Raw genomic sequence first — 22,962 nt, forward strand, 5'->3', positions numbered from 1 at the left:
CCACGTCTTTCCACTGTGGGACCCTTTGGGAGGGCCATACTTAGATCAGTTACCAATTCCTACCCTTTTAATAATGCTTTCATTATTTAAAGAAATGTCTTTAAAGATCATATGCCATTTTAGAGCTTACCCATTTTACTTTTGTTATGAGGGTTTAGTTGAGTAAAGGATGGTATGAGGAAGAGAAAAAATTTTAAACATGGATGCTGTTGAGAGAACGTGCTTAAGCCAGGAATATGAAGTCATCTGGTTACTTAGCTTTGAAGTCTTACTAGTTCAGTAAGGCTTACTATCTCAGCTATTCCTTTACCTGAACATTATTTATAAACAAAAATGTTAAAATAGATTACAGATTATTCTAGTTTTTTTTAGGTTTAGAAGGTATTTATTTTATACTTAAGGGGATTCAAACAATTATTGGTCAAGTCCTTGTCTTTGTTTTTCTTAATTATTTAACTAGTCTCCCTTTCTAAATGAGACATATACATATAATCATGTATTGAATTATACTAAGTTCCGAAATGAAAGGGATAAAATGAATTTTAGGATAAAATGGCTCAACATTTTTCAAGCAACGTGATATGGAGCAATTTACTAAATGTCATTTAAAAACTGACCCTTACCTCGTAGGATTTTGTTGGGGGTAAGTGAAATCATGTTTTATAATAACTGGTATATATTAATTTTAGTAAACATTTATTTTTTTCTGGCTTTAAGCTCTGTTGCCCTCTTTCCAAATTTCAGTTGAGCGTTCCCTGAGACCAGGCAAACATAACTTAATTGCACAAATTATTTTAAAATGAAAGATTACTCATGGTAGAAATTAAACTGTACAGAAAGGATTAAAATGAAGGTAGCCTTCATCTTACCAGCTGTCGCCCCACAGGTTTTTCCTCTAAGGGCAACCACTATTAATAGTTTTTAGTCTAGCCTTCCAGAAATTTTTATGCATGTATTTCTTATTTTGTTTGTACAAAAGAAATTATATTCTGCATTCAGCATCTTCATTTTTCAGTTAATATATCTTATATCCTTTTATATTGCTGGTTTATATCATACCAGTTTTATAGTAGAACATTCTACTTTGTGAATATATAGGAATATCTTTGTACATATACTTTGGTGTGCTTTTGCAAATAAATCCTTAAGCTAAATTCCTAACATTTGAAATTTCTGGGGCAGAGACTACATGCATTTTTTTCCCCTTTCTGTTAAATAGTATAAGGTCTTATTGAATGGAGAGTATCAGATTTTGCTCACTGTTTGGGCCTCTGAGCTGGCTATTGTAGCAAGCAATGTTTCTTGATTTCTTTTATTTATTAAAAATTAAAGAAAAATTTTTTTCTTGTATGTCACACCAAAGACCAGAAATCTCAAATTTGTGTTTACATTTTAATGGTAGGGCAGTTGCAGTTTTCTCTACGAGCTAGTCACATCCTCAGGTTGCATACATTCTGAATGTCAGTAGGTATTACCAAATTGCCCTATGAGAAAGTTAACCAGTTTATGCTACCACCAGCAGTATGAGCCTGTTTCCCTCATCCTCATCAGTGCCTAGTCTTATCAAACAATACTTTTTTTGTCAGTGTGAAAGATGAAAAGTACCTTTTTAATATTTTGGTGTGCATTTAATTATGGTTAAGTTTTTTTTTTTTTTGAGTGTATTGGCCTCTTAAGTTTCTTTTTCTTGTCAATTGCCTTGTTTAGCCTTTTCCATTTTCTGTTTTACTTAATGATGCTTTGATATAATGATGAGCTCCCTTTCCTTCTGGTGGAATTGGTATTGCAATCTGTACTTTGGCATTTGTAAATTAGCAAAGCTAGAGAGCATTCGGTTTTCAGAGTAAATATTTTTTAAAGTGTATGTTAGTTTTCTCTGCTACATAACAAATTACCACAGATTTAGCAACTTAAAACAACACCTATTTATTATCTCATGGTTCCTGTTGATCAGAAGTTCGGGCAGGCGCGGCTTAGCTGGGTTCTCTGCTCAGGCTCTCCCAGGGCTGCAATCCATGTGTCAGCTGAGCTGCATTCCTTTCTGGACATGGGTTCCTATTCCCTTGGCACAGTTCAGTTCCCTGCAGCTGTACGACAGAGGTCTCTACTTTTTGGTTGGCTGTCAGCCAGGGGCTGCTCTCAGCTCCTAGAGGCCCCTGCAGGTCCTGGTCATGTAGCCCTTTCATACAGCAGGTTACTTCTTCAAAACCAGCGGGAGACTCTCTCCCTTCAGTCTACTGAGACTGAGTCTTAGACAATGGAATGTAATGCTGGGCACGACTATACCATCACCTTTGCCATATAATGTAAGCTATTCAAGGGAGTGGCTATCCCTCCCACACTCAAAGGGAGGGGCTTATACAGGGTTGTACACCAGGGGCTGGGATCTTGGGGGGCATTTTAAGTTCTGCCTGCCATAAAGCTCTTCTGGGTTCTGTCAGTCTCAGGTTGGCCAAGTAATCAACAGTTATTTGAATAGTAATATGTTCTAGATTTTTCAGGGAATAAGTGTATAACATGTTTTCTGTTGTCAAAGAGCTTATGGTATAGCCAAGAGGAGAACGTTACAGTAAGAACCATTATGGTCCATTAAAGATAATACATAATAGAGTACACAGTTAGACAAGTGAGACCTCAGGATAGGAATAGAGAACAGAAGAAGATCATTGCCGGTCACATTCAAGGAAGAGGTCATGATGAAGTTGGATCTCAACCTGGATTTTAAAAATAGGTTTTAAAAAAAAAAAAAGACAACCCTCCCCACCCCCCAGTACTGAGTGCAAAAAGCTAGTTGCAGAATATATACAGTATACCATCTATTTAAATTTTGTTATACAGAATGTAACATACATGTTTTTTTTAAAATGTATGTTTGTGGATACTTACGTATGTGTGTGTATCTTTTTAAAAAGACTAGAAGGGTACTATTCATGATTGTGATTGTCTCTAAAGAGTTGGAATGGGGACGGAAACTACCAGGGGTGGTAAATAATCAAAAGGAACTTCAGCTTTATCTGTAAAGTTTAATTCTTTTAAAAAAAAAAAAAAGTGGGGTGGGGGAGGGGTGCTGAAAATGGGAGGATTGAAATTTAGGCGATGAGACTTGTCAATGAGGAAATTAGAAGGTATATATGTAGAGGTAATAAGATGTAAAATTGTGTAAGCAAACCAAAAATTGGTAAGGAGGACCTTAAAAGCTAGGCAGAGGGATGTGTAATTTAGTGAGAAACAGAAGTTTTTTTAGTAAGAGAATGACAAGATTAATCTTACAAATTAGATTTTATCCTAGAGACCTTCCAAGTTAGGGATCTCCTAAGTGGTGTTTTTGTTTTTTTTTTTGTGGTGCGCGGGCCTCTCACTGTTGTGGCCTCTCCCGTTGCGGAGCACAGGCTCCAGACACACAGGCCCAGCGGCCATGGCTCACGGGCCCAGCCGCTCCGCGGCATGTGGGATCTTCCTGGACCGGGGCATGAACCCGTGTCCCCTGCATCGGCAGGCGGACTCTCAACCACTGCGCCACCAGGGAAGCCCCAGTGGTGTTTTTGATAGGGCCTCATCTACCTACGGTTAAATTATTTCAGTGACAGGAAACTTACCATCTCAAAATCCAAAGACGTTTATTATAACATCTTTAAATTATTGGGAATTTCTTCCTTTTAAAGGATCTCTAGGCTGTCTCCCTGAAAATTGGTTCATTCATTCACCAAGTATTTGTGCAACTTCCGTGTTCCAGGCTCTTCTAGGTGCTGGGGCTACAGCAATGTATGGTACAAGGACGGTCCCTGCTCTGCTCTCACAGAATGTGCTTCCTCCCCACCCCTCCCTTCAGTCCTCTTCCAGGACTATCAGATATGTGCTACGCAAATAGATAAAATAGGGTGATGTCATAGTGACTGGTTGACTGCTTTTTATCTGTAGGACAGGGGAATCTCTGATGAAGGTTTCCAAGGTGAGGTGTGTGTCGAAGGTGAGAGTGGACAGTCTGTGCTGTTGGATTGGATGTGTGGTGTGAGAGGATAGATTCTTGGCTAGAGCAGCTGGGTGGTACCATTTACTGAGGTGAGAGACTGGGGATAGGCAGGTTTAGGGTACAGTTATCAGGAATTCTGTTTTGGGCATGATATGTTTGAGATGCCTTCTCGACATCCAACTGAAGTCAAGTAGGGATGAGATAAATGGGCCTGAACTTCTGGAGAAAGTCAAGACTAAGGATAGAAATGTAGCAGTTATCTGTATTTAGATGATATCTAAAGCCATGGAGCTGTCACACTTCTTAGGTAGAGAAGGCAGTTAGGAAGAGAGGGCGTTACTTAGAACCAGTTAGAGTTTGTACTGTAGCCTTCTGAGGCTACCTGGAGGAGGAGGAGTCTGCTGGGAAAATATGGTCCCAGAAGGAGGGGATTGGGAGTTTGAGTCAGATTCTGTGCTCTAGATATAGTTCCTTTCTTTTCCAGACTAACATCCCTTCAGAGGTTCAAAGGTAAATCTTGTCTCTCCTTCCACCTTCCCCCTTTGGTTCGCACTGCCACCACCATGGTTCAGACCCTCTCAGTGGCTCGCTGTTGTGGGACTGTTGAATTAGCATCCTAAGCATCGTCTAGACTCTTTTGCTCCCTTCCATTGAGTTTTGCCTCTGAACCATCCCGGGCAGACCATAGCCTATTTTAAAGTGTATAGGTCTTCATTGTTCCTCAAGTTTAATTCCATAGTCATTAAATGAAGATTATATTATGGGTTGTTGAAAACTGTTGAGAATTTATTTGAAAGTGTGTTTTATTAAAAAAGCTAAAACCTAGGGTTTTCTTAAGACCTCAAACTTGAAGCCTTAAAAAAAAACCAACCCAAGACTTGACATTCTCAGAGAAGGCAGATCCACTTTCATGTCATAAAATCTTTATTTTGAAATTGTTTTGTTATCTGGCGACTTGAACTGACTTAATGTTTGTTTCTTCCACTTAGCATGGAGGATGAAAAGGAAGATAGTAAAGTTATACCTACAGAATGTGCCATCAAGGTATTTAAAACAACCCTTAATGAGTTTAAGAATCGTGACAAATATATTAAAGATGATTTCAGGTTTAAAGATCGCTTCAGTAAACTAAATCCACGTAAGATCATCCGCATGTGGGCAGAAAAAGAAATGCACAATCTCACAAGGTAAAGAAAATCATCGTGCTAGAAGTCATCTTGGGTGATCACCTGTTTGTATTAGGCCTACCAGCCAGGCAAAAAACCCACACTTTCTTTCAAATTCATTTATAGAAAGTATGAAAGGCCTTGAAATTCTAGTGCTTAAGGAGAGTTTCTGTAAGAAAACATTTCCATGTATATAACCTGAATTCATACTTGTAGGATGAAAAATCCATTTTGTTTTTCTTTCCTCAGTAAAGTTTGAGGGAAATTAAGTCATTTTCAACTGCAGATATTTTGTCATATATCTAAACGCTATCTTTTCCAGTTTCCTGTTAGGCATATTACAAATAATGATTTCCTTTTTTGTTTCAGAACATGTTTATTCCATCTAATGTTTGTTCATTTGGTGAGGGCAGGGTTTTACCAGTCAAATTGCATTTTGCTTTAATTTATTAGACTTGTTTCTCAATTCTCTATGCAGAATTTATCAAGGAATTTGCTTTGTCAACCAAGAAATTAATAATCTTTCTTACATACAAACCTGCCCACATCTGAACCGTGAAAGCTTTTAATTTTAGTTTGTTTTTCCTGAAGATGTTTGCTTTCAAAAGTAATTATCTATATTTATTAGCTGCAAAAGTCTTCTACTTAGTAGGACTTCTAATTAGAATAATTTCCTAAGAGGTCTTGCTGTCCTCCGATCTCTTTTCTGGATTACTAAGATCTCATCACTGCCTTTCTTAAAATTTTTCAGCGGCTCCCATAGTCTTTGGTGTAAAGTTCAAAGTCATCTTGCGATGTGGAGCCTGCCTGTCTCTGTAGCCTAAACCCACATTGCCCTTCCTCCTACTCATGATCCAGCTGCGTTGATTTATACACACTCCCCGCATGGACTGTGCTCCTGGACTCCTCTGTGCATCTCCACAGCATCTCCCCACAGTTGGAACCTGGCTAATTCCTATTTGCCTGCTTCTTCCTTGATGCCTCCTACCCCCACCTCTGCCAGTGCATGTACCACATTGCGCTGTAATCGTCTCCTCACTTGTCTGTTGTTTTCACCAGGCCGCAGGCTCCATGAGGGCAGAGGCTGTTCTTACTGCCTTTGCCTTCCAACATTCCCCAGATTACAACATAGTCCCCCCTCATTGCAGGACCTTGTTAGATATTTGTTGAATAAATGAAATTTCCTCTCCTTCTGATCTTCACATTCTTAATCATTTCTTTCTGTATAGAATGCAGAGAGCTGGAATTCCTTGTCCAACAGTTGTGCTACTAAAGAAACACATTTTGGTTATGTCTTTTATTGGCTATGATCAAGTTCCAGCCCCTAAATTGAAAGAAGTAAAGCTCAGCAGTGAAGAAATGAAAGAAGCCTACTATCAAACTCTTCATGTAAGTTGTGCCTTTCAGACCATTCACACACCAGCTTTAAACAATATTTCCTCTAAACTAAAAAAGAAATGCCTAAAATAGTACTATTTTAAGGTGATATAACGAGGAAAAACTGAAGTTTGTGAAAGAATGTTAATATTGAAGAATTGTCTTTATATCAATATGCGTATGTCTTGAGTTGTTTTAGGAAAATCTTAGTGGAGAAAGTGAGGGCTCAGTTGTTAGCATTAATGACATAGAAGCCAGAAGCTATTATTGACAAAACTTCATTAACTAAAACTTGATGTTACTATATTTAGCAGATATAGTGCCTCAGTAGTTTGTGTGCCTTTTTGAAACAGTGAAGGGAAATACCTTTCCTGTTGGGGAATTAGAGGGAAGCAGATTTGGTCAATGAAAGTAAGTGATGATGAAAAGAAGGTAGTAAGGGGTGGTTTCTCCATCTGTGCAGGCATTAGAGTTGGGAGGCACTTGTCAGGAGTCTTGAGGAAGCTATTTATGCTTTGGGACAGCAACCAAATTCAGTCTGGGGTCCTTCAAGCTTAAGAAATGCTCCTCATATTGTTGTTGTTCCTCTGTATTGTCTTTTTTTTTGGTCTTAATTGAATAGTGGAGAAACATGTTTTTTTGTTTATTTATTTATTTATCTATGGCTGCGTTGGGTCTTCGTTGCTGAGCACGGGCTTTCTGTAGTTGCAGTGAGTGGGGGCCACCCTTCATTGCGGTGCGTGGGCTTCTCATTGCGGTGGCTTCTCTTGTTGCAGAGCACAGGCTGTAGGCACGTGGGCTTCAGTAGTTGTGGCTCGTGGGCTCTAGAGCGCAGGCTCAGTAGTTGTGGTGCACAGGCTTAGTTGCTCCGCGGCATGTGGGATCTTCCGGGACCAGGGCTCGAACACATGTCCTCTGCATTGGCAGGCAGATTCTTAACCGCTGCGCCACCAGGGAAGTCCAAAACATATGTTTTTAAAACAGTCTCTGCGTGGAACTCTTATATCATGCGGCAGTTGATGTGAATATGAACGTATTATCCAAATTAATTTTTTAAGATATAGTTAGATAATCCAACTTTCTCTGCCTTCAGTTGGAAAACATTCAAAGAAAATTAAGCCTACTTTTCTGGCTTCTTTTGGCTGTGGGGTGGCTGGGGCAGAGATTAAGTAGTGATGTGCCCTTCCTATTTGATTCTATTAAAGCTGGGAAACAAAGCATTAATGCTGATTTCTACTATGAGGCTAGGGGTCACCATCAGTCATGAATATATAATGCCGCTTAATTAAGAAGAATACTTCTTTCCCACTCTGTCTGGCAGGAAGTACTTTTTACCTTGGAGTTGTATACACTCCATAGAGCTCTCAGTGGGATGTTTGCCCTGTTATGAAGGATAAGCCTAGGTCCCCTGGTTAGTGACCATAGCTGTCTTACGTATGTGGGATTCCAGGACTACCCTTTGGTCTCCTGATCTCATTGCTGTCACATGGATAGGGAAGTAGAGTGTCATGTGCTCTTCCCTTCCATTGTCTCACTGTGCTCACACCCTCCTTCAGGGTAGAAAAAAAAACCAAAAAACCAGTCCTAGACTGTACAAAGAAGAAGTAAGTTCTTCACCCTGGTTTTGCTCTTTATGGAAAATATTGGGTGACATAGACATTTTAGTTGTGTAGGTAAATTAGAGTTGTTCCTTCATTTTCTAAATGTCTGCCTTGCCTCCTTACAGTTGATGCAGCAGTTATATAATGAGTGTAAGCTCGTACATGCCGACCTCAGTGAGTACAACATGCTGTGGCACGCTGGGAAGGTGAGGAGCATTTTGTTAACGTTCAGGTTAAGTGACTTGATGTAAATTACTGAAGGTACAGAAATCACTGTGCTCTATATTTAAATAGGTCTGGTTGATAGACGTCAGTCAGTCTGTAGAACCAACCCATCCTCATGGCCTGGAGTTCTTGTTCCGTGACTGTAGGAATGTCTCACAGGTAGGCATGTAAACTAACTGTCTTTTTTATGGGCTATAACATATTCAAACATTTTTCTCACTCCTAAGGCAAGTAAGATGATTGTATTCTTAGAAATTAAAGGAAGAGTTTAGTTAACTGGTTGCTTTCAAGGTAAAGAGACAAAGATTGATTTGTCAGATTTCATTTTTTGCAAGAATTTGATTGCATGCCCCACATTTGGGCCACTGAATTAAATTTCCAAGAGAGTAAGTTTTTATTTTGGTTCTAAATATTTAAGCAGTCAAGTAGACATTTAATATATGCACAGTGCTTTAAGGGAAGCTGGCCTGAAGCAAGCCTGCATGCTTACTGCCATTGTTATTATACTAAAAGAATAGTTTTCCTAGTGGTGTAGTCTGACCACATTCTCTGAGGCAGAGTGAACAGATTAGGGAAGGTAAAACTCAGTAATCACAGAGTTGGGAAGCATTTGTTTGCTGTTTCTAAAGGAAATGAATTGTCAGCAACAGATTCAGATAGAGATGATCTTCCTAAATATGACAGAACAACTTTATTTTGGAAATACTTTCTGAGCCTACTGGAAAATGTTAATTCATGGGATTTAGTGATTATTTTGTGTCTGCTCATTCAAAGCAACACCAAGCAATTTTACATATACCACTCATACATAGCTATGGAAGGTGCAATATGACAAACTTACTAAGTCTAGACGACAGCCCAGATGTGTGAGAGGACAGTAAGCAAGTAGAACCTGAGTGTAGCTATACTTGAATTGGAAACATCTGTAGCTTAAAAATTATGGAAGGAATTCACTGGCGTTTTACAAGTACACTATTCCCTGTTTTTTTTGTTGTTGTTGTTTCTAGGAGAACCTTGCTAATAAGTCTACTGACTTTCTTATATTTGTTTACTAGTTTTTCCAGAAAGGAGGCGTAAAGGAAGCCCTTAGTGAACGAGAACTCTTCAATGCCGTTTCAGGTTTAAACATCTCAGCAGATAATGAAGCTGAGTTCTTAGCTGAGGTAAGTGTTATAAGGCTGTTTTTCACCTTGCTGTTAGTGGGGACCTGGATAGAGTAGATAATGAAAACCAGAGCTAAGTTTATCCTCTCATCCCCTCAAAAACAAAATTAATTAGAGATTTTTCCTTTCTTGAGATACTGTTTTTGATCCTTCTTTTCCAGGCTTAAACCCTAGGATAAACATAACAGCAAAACACTTCTTCAAGAAGTTCATAGTTTGGTTGAGATGGACAAATAACACATTTCCAGTATATGCCTTTTTCCCTGACCGGTGAACACTCTGGGTGACACAAAAAGCAGTAACACTTGGTCCCTGCCTGCCTTTAACTGAATACAGAGATTCAGCAGTGGCCATCCTTGGAAATACCCAGTCATTACAATATGGACCTACAGAACAATACAATAATAATAAAAAAAAATACCTCCGGGGAAGTTCTCTGAAAATTGAACAAAAACTGAAAAGTGAAACAGCAGCTAATTATTCCCAGCAACCTGCCAAAGCAGAGAATGATTATAGAATCTGTTCCAGAAATCCCCATATTGACTTGAATTTGGCCAAGCTGTGCTGGAGTCTAAGGCCAGAAGCGAAGTAACAGGAAGATGGTAAATCCAGCCTTTAGTTCAGTACAGTTGCTCTGTACAGTTACTGGGTGTTACTGCTGTTGAATCAACTTTGGAATTTCCCTTTTCTTGTTCCCTGAAAGCTGTATAGGTTATATAGTAAAACATATCTGATGCCAATTGCTAGCTTGATAAAGACACTAAACATCAACCCTGGTAATGGCATCAAGTAAAAACATACATGTATGTGACCCACTGTAATATGTGTCACACACTGTAATTCTAATTCAAGGCCAATGTCGTTAGGAATGACCTAGTTTTAAGAGAGTAAAAATACTGGTTCAATCTCAAGCATAATTGCTGTGAAGTAGGATTTTGACAAATGGATTTAATATATTAATTTTATAGATAGAAGCTTTGGAGAAAATGAATGAAGATCACGTTCAGAAGAATGGAAGGAAAGCTGCTTCATTTTTGAAAGATGATGGAGGTCCGCCAGTGTTATACGACGAATAGCACTAATATCCACTGCTTTCAGTGTTAACACAGTGGTGATTGTCAGCTGCCATTAGCAAATGAAGTTATGGGTGACTTGAAATACCAAAACATGAGGAATGTACAATGGTGCTTCTGTGCTTTTTTTCCCTTGTAACCCATATGCCAGGTATGTGGAATTTTTAGCTCAGCATTGAGAGACTGAAATGTCAACTACCTCTCATGATATGAATAGGATAATATAATTCTTAACAGCTACAGGTTATCTAGCTGAAATCAACCTGATTTTAAGGATTTGTGGCATAAAATGTTTGATGAGAATTTTTAACATTTCCAAATACGGGAGGAAGGGACAGATGTGTTTACAAGGGAGGCTTTTATTACAACTTACTTGCTTTTTTCACCTCCCTGTTTTGTGTTGCGTCTTTCCTCATATATTTTATTTACCTAAAATTAGCCCTTCTCAATTCTTTTTCCAGACTGTGACCATGATTCTAAAGGAAAATTTCTTCTCTTTAGTAGCTGATATAAATGGAAATTTGGTTTCAGAATGGCTGACAGAAATAGACATAAGCAAAGTACTTTTTTTGGTATATCTTGAATTATGAACTGAATTCTTCTTTTCCACACTCACATGCAAGGAAAGGCATCATCGGTTTCTGAAAGAGATAAATATATAAGTACTTTTCAACTATCCAAATTTTTTAAATTTAACTTTCAGCTTTTCTACATTTAGGTGAAATAGTTAGGATGTAACTCACGGTGCAGCTGCTCTGCATTTATAATGAAAATGTAAATTATATAGAAGGACAGAATGGAATCTTTAACCATGTTTGACATATTTTAATGAAGTCAGTGAAACAAAGTTCAGTTTACGTTTCACTCAAACTATATACTTACTAATTGATTTTGAGAGAAATATAGCAAGCTAATTAGAAACATTATATCATCAAATGATGAAAAGTATGTATAAAACAAGTTGAGTACCAAATTAACCAACTAATTTGAACTATCTGGCCTAACTTTTAATAATGTTTAGTACTGGCTGGACTCCACTTCTTAATGCAGCCAAAGTACATTGGCTTTGTTAGGATTGAAGCTCATTCACTGCAACAGAATCATTCCTCCTATTGTTGGAATCAGATTGGAATCACTAAAGACCTAACCTTTCTGTCTGGTAATAGAAAGTAAAAATCTGAACTTTGCCCTTGAAAGCTTCTACATTAAAATTATTTAAAAATGCCAAATATATTCTTTCTAGAAAAATATTTTTGTTTCTGTTGTATAACTTCTAATTGCATTTCAGAGAAGTGTGATTTGGGGTACTCATTACGTTTCTGAAATGTTTACCACTATGAAAGAAATATTTAGATGATTGGTGATTATTGGCTTTACAGAAGTTTCAAAGAACTAATTTTAAAAACAGTTAACCATTAAATTTTGTTTTGTTTTGTTTTCTGACATACTCTGACGGTAGCAGCAAACTGTTGCTGTGTGGCGTTCTTGGAGTGTGCTGCGAACATGCTTCTTAAGAAATTAAAAACGAAGAGATCATTTTAGATTTGGTTCTCTGTGTGGATTCTTCCTGTTCCTTGGAAGTATTAACTTATGTCCTGGCACCAGGTTACCCCTTCTGTTTAAGTTAAACAGTGCTATTTTCAGCAGTTTTTTTTCCTCTCAACTTCCCATCTTTAGATTTCACTTTTAAATGACCTACTTCACATTACAAACAGGTTTTTCCTCATATAGATCAGTGAGTAAATTTTTCACACAGTGGAAAAAGAAAGTGGAAAATATTGATTTGCTAAATAGTCAAATACAGATGGGGGAAAAAAATGGAAATAAGCATATTTTGTTTCATTTTAATGGAAGTGGATATATGAATATCTATAAGATAAATTATCAAAATAAAGATTATATGTAGAGAATTTTTATTTCAACAAGATAATTTTTTGCCAGTTTCTTTAAAAAAATCATCTTTTCTGCTTACAAAAGTAAGACGTGCATTCTCGTTTATTTGATTTTTATTTTATTTATTTATTTTTGGCTGTGTTGGGTCTTTGTTACTGCACGTGGACTTTTCTGTAGTTGCAGTGAGCGGGGGTTACTCTTCATGGCAGTGCACGGGCTTCTCATTGCGGTGGCTTCTCTGGTTGCGGAGCACGGGCTCTAGGCGTGCGGGCTTCAGTAGTTGTGGCTCGCGGGCTCTAGAGCGCAGGCTCAGTAGTTGTGGCACACAGGCTTAGTTGCTCCGAGACGTGGGATCTTCCCGGACCAGTGGTCGAACCTGTGTCCGCTGCATTGGCAGGCATATTCTTATTCACTGTGCCACCAGGAAAGCCCATGCATGCTCATTTAAATTTAAATATTATAGAAATTCAGAAATGCTAAAGTAAAGGTTCCTTGCATTCCAAAAATCATTGCATGTAGTGGGGGCATACACCCCTGCCAATTTTTTTCCCTCAGCAAATGTTATATTCTCTTTAAAAAAAAAAAATCTTTGAACAGAAAGTGAGATGAAGCGAGGTAGCTGATGGTGAAGTGATGATCATGGTAAACCCCTAAGGAAGATGAAGGAGATGGAGGCCCCGAGATATGGTAGAAGCAGTACATTTTCTGTTGTTGCTCATTTAGGCCCTGGGCATCAGAAGAAATTGTTGTCTGCACCTTTTGAAAAACTTCTGAGCAGTTTCCAACACTTTAGAAATTGCTAGGGAAAAGCTCATCTGATTGTATTTTCAAACCTCAGTACTTCTATTTTTGAAGATATATATTTTAAGCATGATTATAAGTTCTCAAAGTTTGTTTATTTTTAAATTTATTTTTTTATTTTTGGCTGCGTTGGGTCTTCATTGCTGCACATGGGCTTTCTCTAGTTGTGGCGAGCAGGGGCTACAATTCATTGCTGTGCACAGGCTTCTCATTGCTGTGGCTCCTCTTGTTGTGGGGCATGGGCTCTAGGTGCGTGGGCTTCAATAGTTGTGTCACGCGGTCTCAGTAGTTGTGGCTCACAGGCTCAGTAGTTGTGGCACACGGGCTTAGTTGCTCTGCAGCATGTGGGATCTTCCCGGACCAGGGCTCAAACCCGCATCCCCTGCATTGGCAGGCGGATTCTTAACCACTGCGCCACCGGGGAAGTCCCTAAGTTCTCAGAGTTTATAGTTGGAGGCATATCAGTTTATTCATTTCAAAGCCATTTGTTTTTATTCTTCGATTTCATATTTGTTTCCCAATTCATAAAACGGTTACATTTGGGAGCAGCCTTACTTTTGCTGTCCTGGGCTTTCCAGCTTTTCCCCAAACATAGCTAGCTTTTTGAGGAGTTAAGACCGAATATAGTAGAAAGATAAGAACAAAGCAGATGGAGGGGGAAGGTGGGGTATTCATTTCAGAATAAATGAGTGAGCGACAACTTACAGCTCTAAACTGTTTTTCTCTCTCTAATGCCTTCTGGCAGGGAAAGAACACATAATCAAATAGAATGCTTGATGCTAAACCATAAGAACGGCATCTGGGTAAAGTGCCAAATGATGAGCCAAAATTTATGAAAAATGGGGGAAATATCAAAAAGGGTTTGAAAAATTAAATCTTAAGAAGAAACACATGAGTCCATTGCTTGAAGTTTTAATATATTATTATTAAGTAACAAAAACAGTACTACTCATTTCCTATTTCATCATTTTGAAGTTGAGTTATATTCGGAAAAGGATAAAACAAATATTGGACAGAGTAATTGAAGGCTTTGTCCCCAAATGTTTTCTCCCCTAAATCCATATGAAGCCTTAACCCCTATTATGACAACTGTATTTAGAAATGGAGCCTTTAAGAAGGTATTAAAAAAAAAAAGGTATAAATGTTAAGTGAAGTCATAGGGGCCCTAATCCAACAGGACTGATGTCCTTATAAGAAGAGGAAGCAACACCAGAGACCTCCCTTCACGCAGGCACAGAGGAAAGGCCATGTGAGGACACACGAGAAGGCAGCTGTCTGCACCCCAAAGAGAGGCCTCACCAGACATCAGCCCTGCACTTTGATCTTGGACTTCTATCCTCCAGAACTGTGAGAAAATTAATTTCTGTTTTTTAAGCCATGCAGTCTGTCGTATTTTGTTACGGTAGCCCAAGCAGACTAATACAAAACCCAAGGTAGATATAGTGTTTTTGGTGGGTGGAATATGGGGAGGGCATCCTACTCCTTCAGCTAATTTAAGAATTTTGCTAAGGTGAAAAATATCCAAGATATTTGGGAAAATTTTTAAAGAGAGAAGATGGTATATGGTAAGACAGTATATTACACATATAGAATTATTAAAATTATGTTGTTACCATTTGAGCTTGCATGAATTTCTAAAACAACTATTAAGCAGGGTTATTAAAATAGGGAAATACAACAGGTAGGATTTTGGACTTCAGGTGTCTCCGCTACCAACCCCCATAAGCTAGAAGAATATAGACAACATGATGGTAACTTTAGATTAGTTGCAGAGCAACTCCAGACCCTTTGTGTCTTCAGTCAGACCTTCACGTGACAGCAGCCCAGGCCAGCATCATAACTGCAACTCAGGTGGGTCCCTGAGTCAGAGCTACCCAGGGAAGCATGTGCAAATTCTGATTCACAGAAACTGTTAAAAAAAATAAATGTTTGTGAGAACTTCCCTGGTGGTCCAGTGGCTAAGACTGTACTCCCAATGTAGGGAGCCTGGGTTCGATCCCTGGCCAGGGAACTAGATTCCACATGCCACAGCTAAGACCCAGCACAGCCTAAATAAATAAATAAATAAATATTTTTAAAAATAATAATAAATGTTTGTGGTCTTAAGCCATTAAGTTTTGTGGGTAATTTGTATTGGAGCAATAGACAACTAATACAGTGGATAAGAGGTTGATTCAAAGTTCAAGAAAGACCAATAGATTTTAATGTAACAGAGTACAAAAAATTCATTGATACAGTTTTGGATTCCAAATTGCAACTAGCCTTTAAGAAATTATGACTTGCTGAGTATTGGTGTATTAAAGAATATCTACAATGATCTGAAAAGGCCATTTATTTACTCCTTTTTCCAACTACCTATCTGTAGGAGGCCCGATTATCCTCATATACTTCAACTAAAACAAAATACCTCAACAGATTGAATACAGAAGTAGATACAAGAATTCAGCTGCCTTCTAATAAGTCAGACATTAAAGAGATTTGGAAAAATATAAAAATGCCATTTTTCTTACTGAAGTTTTGGAAAATACAGTTATTTTTTACTTGCAAATATTTATATTAACATGTTTTGTTATTTTTAAGAGTTTTTTTAAATTTCTCAGTTTTAATTTTGAATATCAATATATTTAACTCACATAAACAAAAGCTCATTGAGGTCTTCAGTAATTTTTGAAAGTAAAAAGGTGTCCTGAGGCCAAAAGTTTGAGAACTGCTGCTCTAACGGATACAAGCATGAGAATGTACTTACAGGAAAGCAGCTAGAATTGGGCTGGAAATCATATCATGTTGTATGTGGATTAGCCAAAGAATTTGAAGGTGGTTAGTCTGGAAAAGATTTAGGACCTAATGTCTATCTTCTAAAAGGAAAGGAGCATTGATTTTTTATAAAGGCAGTGTAGAATGGGAGTTAACAGCAGGAATTTGGTAATCAAACAGACCTGTGTTTGAGACCCACTTATGGTATTAAGAGCTCTGTGGTTTGAGCAATTAAATCATGTTTTTCCTTCCTCTTTTTTTTTTAATTTGATTTTTAAAATTGTGATTAAATATACATATCATAAAATTTACCATTTTAACCATTTTAAAACATACAGTTCAGGGACTTCCCCGGTGGTCCAGTGGTAAAGAATCCACCTTCCAATGCAGGGGATGTGGGTTTGATCCCTGGTCGGGGAACTAAGACCCACATGCTGTGGGGCAGCTAAGCCTGCACACCACAACTACTGAGCTCGCGCGCCTTAAAGAGAGAGCCTGCATGCTGCAAACTACAGAGCCCATGCACTCTGTAGCCCCTGCGTGCCACAACTAGATAGAGAAAACCCTGCAGGCCACAACTAGAGAGAAGCCTGTGCACCGCAGATAGAGAGAAGCCCGAGCACCACAGTGAAAGATCCTGCCTGCCTCAACTAAGACCCGATGCAGCCAAAAAAAGCCATACGGTTCAGTGGCATTAACTGCATTCACGTTTATTTATTTACTTATTTATTTTTGTGGTACACGGGCCTCTCACTGTTGTGGCCTCTACTGTTGTGGCCTCTCCTGTTGCGGAGCACAGGCTCCAGACGCGCAGGCTCAGCGGCCATGGCTCACGGGCCCAGCCGCTCCACAGCATGTGGGATCTTCCTGGACCGGGGCATGAACCTGTGTCCCCTGCATCGGCAGATGGACTCTTAACCACTGCACCACTAGGGAAGCTCCACATTTATTTTTTAATTTATTTATTTTTGGCTGCGTTGGGTCTTCGTTGCTGCGCGCGGGCTTTCTCTACTTGAGGCGAGCAGGGGCTACTCTTCGTGGTGGTGTGTGGGCTTCTCATTGCGGTGGCTTCTCTTGTTGCGGAGCGCAGGCTCTAGGCATGCGGGCTCAGTAGTTGTTGCTCGCAGGCTCTAGAGCGCAGGCTCAGTAGTTGTGACGCACAGGCTTAGTTGCTCTGTGGCATATGGGATCTTCCCGGACCAGGGCTTGAACCCATGTCCCCTGCATTGGCAAGTGGATCCTTAACCACTGTGCCACCAGGGAAGCCCAAGTGCGTTCACATTTTTTATGCAACCATCACCACCATCCATCTCCAAGATTTTTTCATCTCCCCAAACTGAAACTCTGTATCCATCAAACACTAAACTCCCCATTCCTCCAATCTCTGGCAACCACAATTTTACTGTTTCTCTGAATTTGGGTACTCCAGGCAACTCACATAAATATTAGTCAGTTTGTGCCTGGCTTATTTCACTTAGTGTAATGTCTTCAAGGTTCATCCAGGTTGTAGCATGTGTCAGAATTTCATTGTTTTTAAGGCTGGATAATAGTCCATTGTATGGACATACCGCATTTCCTTTATCCATTCATCTGTCAATAGACACTTGGGTTGTATCCACCTCTTGGCTATCCTAAATAATGCTGCTGTGAACGTGGGTGCACAGATATCTGTTTGTGTCCCTGCTTTTTTTGTGTGTATATACCAAAAAGTGGAATTGCTGAATCATTTAGTAATCCTGTTTAAGTTTTTGAGGAATCTCCATACCATTTTCCATAGCCACTGAACCATTTTACATTCCCACCAGCAATGCACAAGGGTTCCAATTTTTTCTCATCCTCACCAACACTTGCCATATATATTTTAAATAGCCATCCACATGGGTGTGAATCCATGATTGTTTGAAATTTAAGTTTTCCAACTTAATTTTGAAAAAACTCAAACTTACAGAAAAGTTGTATGCCAGTCTCCTAGATTCACCTGTTAACATTTAACCACATTTGCCTATCTCTATATTCTTCGTTGTTATTTTCCTGAATCATTTAAAGGACATTGCAGACATCATGCTTCTTTGTGCCCAAGAACTGTCCTTCAAGTGTGGATCACTTAAGAAGGATAGTCTACAAATTAACATACTTCTATTGGGTCGGCCAAAAAGTTCATTGGGGTTTTTCGGTAACATCTTATGGAAAAACCCCAACGAACTTTTTGGCCAACCCAATATATATTGTCTAATAAATATGCAGTTTACATTCAAATTTCCCCATTTGTCCCCAAAAATGTTTTATAGGGTTTTTTATTTGTATGTAGGATTCAATCATGTTTCACTCATTGAATATGACTGTTATATCTCTTTAGTTTTTCTTAATGTAGAAGTGCCCATTTAGACATTTTAGGTCTCCTTGTTTGCATTTAAAAAAATAAAGATAACTCTAGTATATACTGTTTTATGAGTCTTATATGTCATAATATAGGTGAGGCTCCACTAAAATGTAAGCTTTATGGAGGGAGGGATTTTTATGTTTTTTCACTGGAATTCCAGCACCCTGAATTGTCTTGCATACAATAGGTGCTCAATTAATTTTTGAATGAATGAGTGAATGAATGAATGCCTAACTAAATAATGAGTGGGGGAAAGGAACTTACGCTGTACAACATTTTCCAGTTTTTATACCCAACATGTTAACATCTTTACTTGGACATCTGGTGGGCATCTCAAACTGTCTTTTGTGCTCCACATCTAATTAAAATATATCTAGAATCTGACCACTTTGCATTGCATCCACGGCTACTTCCCTAGTTCAAGTTAGTCTTTTAACTGGTCTCCCTGCTTCTGTTCTTGCCAGTCTCTCTTCCTGTTTCGAACAAGTCTCAACACAACAGCCAGAGTGATCTTTTTTAAACAGAAGTTACATCAGGTCACTTTTTTGTTTAAATTACATGCAGTCGGGTTCAGTTTAAAACAAGTCTTTACTAGCTGTTCAAGAAGGGAACAAGTTCTTTGGCAGGACATGAGCTTCTTACCACCTGAGTTGTAGATACAGGGGCTGGATGACCTCATGGTGGGGTATAGAGGGGCATGAGATGGTTGGTTAGATTAGTTAATTGTTAGCGACTTTTCTATATCTTCTATTACCCTAAACTTAAAAAGAAACTTTTCTGTTTATGAAGATGATGCACATTTATTTTTTAATGCAAATAATGCCAAAGGTAGAAAAAATACAGAAATTACCCACAGTACAAGTCAGCCACCATCAATACTATTTCTGACACTTCTTGTATACACATATACGTGCAAATACATATATGTAAGGAAACACGAATTCACACACGAAATACAAAATGAAAAGCAGGTTGTGAAACAGTGATAGTCAAGATTTGCCAGTAAATATAGGCACACAAACTTTTAAAGATAGTTCCTTTTATAAAAATTACACTCATTGTAAAAACCAAAGGGAATTTGAAAAGGTCAAAGACAAAAGTGAAAGTCACAGGCTGTGAGAACTGATACAAAAATGTTGATACATATCCTTCCAGATGTGTCATAAAGCCTGAAAAAGAATTAAAAAACAAGACAAAACAAAACCAAAACTCAGAAAAACAGAAGAGCCTGTGTGTTTTGTGTTTAGGTTTTAGAAGCTGTCAGAAGCACCTTTTAAGCTACTATGGGAGGAACACAAGCTTGTAAAGCTGCTTATCTTAAACACCAGGAGTTACACTGAGCTCTCCGTGGCTCTGGAGAACACAAGCCCACAGTAAGATAAGAAAGAAGAAAAAAATAAACCAATTATGAACTTACAGCTGATTCACTAACACTGGGGCAGTCAGGGCTGGGCAGGTGACCCTAACTCCATTAGGGGTTGAGCTGATTGGAGGCCGCCCCTGTTTTCCCTTCTGCCGATTTTGTAGTTTACCTCCTCCTGGGTAGGCATGCCCTTTAGGGCATCACTGAAAGCCTAGTGGGTACCAGCACCGCTCCTCCACTGCAGCCCCGAAGGTATCTAAAAATACATTTTGCTCAGCTTCTCAGCGTCTTATCTTTCCCCTTCCGCTCAGTGCCTCAGCCTCTCAGCCATCGCTTTCAAAGCAGCAGTTTCCTTGTGGAACGAAGTGGCAGCAACGCCGGACTCTCTTCTCTGGGCCTCCCTGCTCCCCTGGATCATGACTTCTTGGGCTCCAGCTGCCTTGGTAGTTCTCCAGCGCCTTCAGGGAAGATACAAGATCTCCTGCTTTCCCAAAATAATGAAAACAAAGATCCTAATCTTTTTGCTAAATATAAATAATAATAATTCACAAACTTCTATGACTTTAAGTTTGGTTTCTGGAGAACTGTCATTTTCTTTTTGTGATACCATGTTAGTGTTTTTTTTCACAGTGCTTTAAGAGTCACTCCTCTTCTAGATATTTGAAGTAGCAAAACACCTTTCTTATTTAGGTAACCTTTTTTGGTATATAAAGTTACACAAGTAAATTCTAGAACTAAAAATAATGCAGGTAACAAAAATTGAGAAGTATGGGGGAAAGGGAGGTGAGAGGCAGACCAACGTGCTAAATTCCTCATCTTTTTCAGAGCAGAAAGTAACATATACTGCGTGAAGCTGATAAAACAAGGTAAGTATCTGAGAGTTAACGGTGTTATCATCAGAGCTAGAAAGAGAAATTGGTAACAGTGGCTTCCTCTGGACTCTGGCCTTGAGAATTGCTGTGGGGGAGGAATAAGAGGAGATTTTTTTTCACTCGATATCTTCTGTTCTATTGGAATTATTTTAACCCCCATAATGCACTCCTTTCGAATGACAGCATGTTTTTGTTGATTATTTTAACTCTTGATTCTGACAACCAACTGCTTGGTTCATGGAGCCATTGAACCAGACAGTCTTGGGAGAAGTCTTTGAGCTCAAACTCTCCTGTGAGCTTTTTTTTTTTTTTTTTTTTTTTTGCGGTACGCAGGCCTGTCACTGCTGTGGTCTCTCCCGTTGCGGAGCACAGGCTCCGGACGCGCAGGCTCCCCGGCCATGGCTCACGGGCCCAGCCGCGGAGTGGGATCTTCCCGGACCGGGGCACGAACCCGTGTCCCCTGCATCAGCAGGCGGACTCTCAACCACTGCGCCACCAGGGAAGCCCTCCTGTGAGCTTCTACTCCAGGAGAGTCGCAAGCAGGGTGGGCAAGAGGCCTACTGTCCTTCCATGGGTTTCAACGTAAAAGCAAGTTTTTAGAAAATTTTGGCTCAAATTATCTTCTAAAACAATGCAATACAGTTAAAAGAACAATACTTTGAAATTGTTTAATGAATTTTTTAAAAATACAACTTTTAATTCCCAATAAAAGTGAATTTTATTTTATTTTTTTAAAGGAAACCAGGATTTTCTTTTTTTTTTTTTTTAATTTTATTTTCTGCTGCGTTGGGTCTTTGTTGCTGCACGCAGGCTTTCTCTAGTTGCAGCGAGCAGGGGCTACTCTTCGTTGTGGTGCATGGGCTTCTCATTACGGTGGCTTCTCTTGTTGCAGAGCACAGGCCCTAGAGCGCACAGGCTTCAGTAGTTGTGGTGCACGGGCTCAGTAGTTGTGGCGCACAGGCTTAGTTGCTCCACGGCATGTGGGATCTTCCCGGACTAGGACTCCAACCCGTGTCCCCTGTACTGGCAGTCAGATTCTTAACCACTGCGCCACCAGGGAAGCCCAAAAGTGTATTTTAATATTAAAATTATTCTGATTTGTATAATGAAGTTTTATTTTTCTCTGAAAATCAAATTGAGCAGAGAAAAAGTGTGGCAGCAATGAAAAGACACCAACACGGAGGTAGAGCTTTGTATCCCTTCTTCAATTTAATCTTTAAAAGAAACAATGGAAACAAACTGTTACACAAATAACTGAAATGAGGAAGGAAACATTTACCTAAGTAACAAAGGAAATTCACGGAAAGAACTTTCTGGCAACAGAAGTAATTATCAGGTGTGGGGGTGAGGGGACGCAAGACAGAGAAGACTCTCCCGGTTCTAATGCTGCCCCGTCATTCATGGTGATTTCCAAGCTGATGCTGGGCACCAACAGATTTAAGTCCTGGTAACATGTGGAACCTCAAAACTCTAGAAATGTCTGCTGGTCCATTTTTAAAGAGTCTTGTTGTTTCCCAATGAAAAGATAACTTTTTTAAATCTGGGAAGAATAGGGAATCCTATATGAGTATGGGACAAATATTCAAATTGTCTTTAATGCTGAACTCTACAGAAAAAAATAAGTTTGTGACTGAAAGAGATAGAGAGGCAAAGACTTGGTTTGCCCAGGGCATTTCTGGATCCTCTGGTTTCTGTGTGGCCTGCAGTGGCTGCCCACGTGCTCAGCATTTCCCGGGCCACAGCCACTGTCGAGATCACTGTGTTCCTGGGCCTCTTGCCCACAGCCGGGCAGATCTCAATGCTGCTTGCAGATCCAAGGTAAGCTGCAGAAGAATTAAGCCTCGTTGTCTGTCAGGAGCAAAAATCTGCCATCATCGACTGAAGCTACCTCTCAGGGAAAAGGGATAAGATACCCAGAGTCAAAGAGACACGACAGTCTTTTCAGAGCAGCCCTCATCCCCCAGCCCCCCACCCCCTGCCAACACAGTGCACTACTGCCTCCCTTGCTTGTGTTTGGCCAACATTCCTGTAGGAGTTGTGTTCAAAATATGCCCTTCTGTGGAGAAGCCTGGGTTCCCTTGGGAGCCCCTTCAATCTCCAGACTTTTCTCATTCCCAGTTGATGGCCTGTTGGTGTTGGGGCATGGGGATGGTGAGAGGGGGAAGTGACCAGGAGGACTCCAGCTTCTTGGCTTGTGCAACTGGATGGATGGAGGTGCTGTTACCCCAGAATTACACCCCTGCCCCTCCCTCGACTAGAAACCAATTACTCGTGTCTGAGTTTCAGGAGAAAGCTGCAAAGAGAAAAAAAATAAGAACTGGTTA

General features: G+C 39.5%; 1 protein-coding gene across 3 annotated transcripts in view; it reads left to right on the top strand.

Moving 5' to 3' along the window:
• Positions 1-20,330, top strand: part of RIOK3 (RIO kinase 3) — a 32,810-nt gene extending 12,480 nt beyond the window's left edge. The window contains exons 8-14 of one of the 3 annotated variants that reach the window (XR_009521731.1): positions 4,960-5,157; positions 6,366-6,525; positions 8,240-8,320; positions 8,409-8,498; positions 9,395-9,502; positions 10,471-14,616; positions 20,078-20,330. Coding sequence is in view for 1 of the 3 variants with exons in the window: in XM_060028789.1 (XP_059884772.1) it covers positions 4,960-5,157; positions 6,366-6,525; positions 8,240-8,320; positions 8,409-8,498; positions 9,395-9,502; positions 10,471-10,578 (745 nt within the window). In the remaining 2 variants the exon portion in view is untranslated. The other 2 variants (XR_009521732.1, XM_060028789.1) reach the window with 2 other exon arrangements.
• The last annotated feature ends 2,632 nt before the right edge of the window (positions 20,331-22,962 follow it).

This window comes from Delphinus delphis, chromosome 13 (genome assembly GCF_949987515.2).
Source record: "Delphinus delphis chromosome 13, mDelDel1.2, whole genome shotgun sequence".
Lineage (NCBI taxonomy): Eukaryota > Metazoa > Chordata > Mammalia > Artiodactyla > Delphinidae > Delphinus > Delphinus delphis.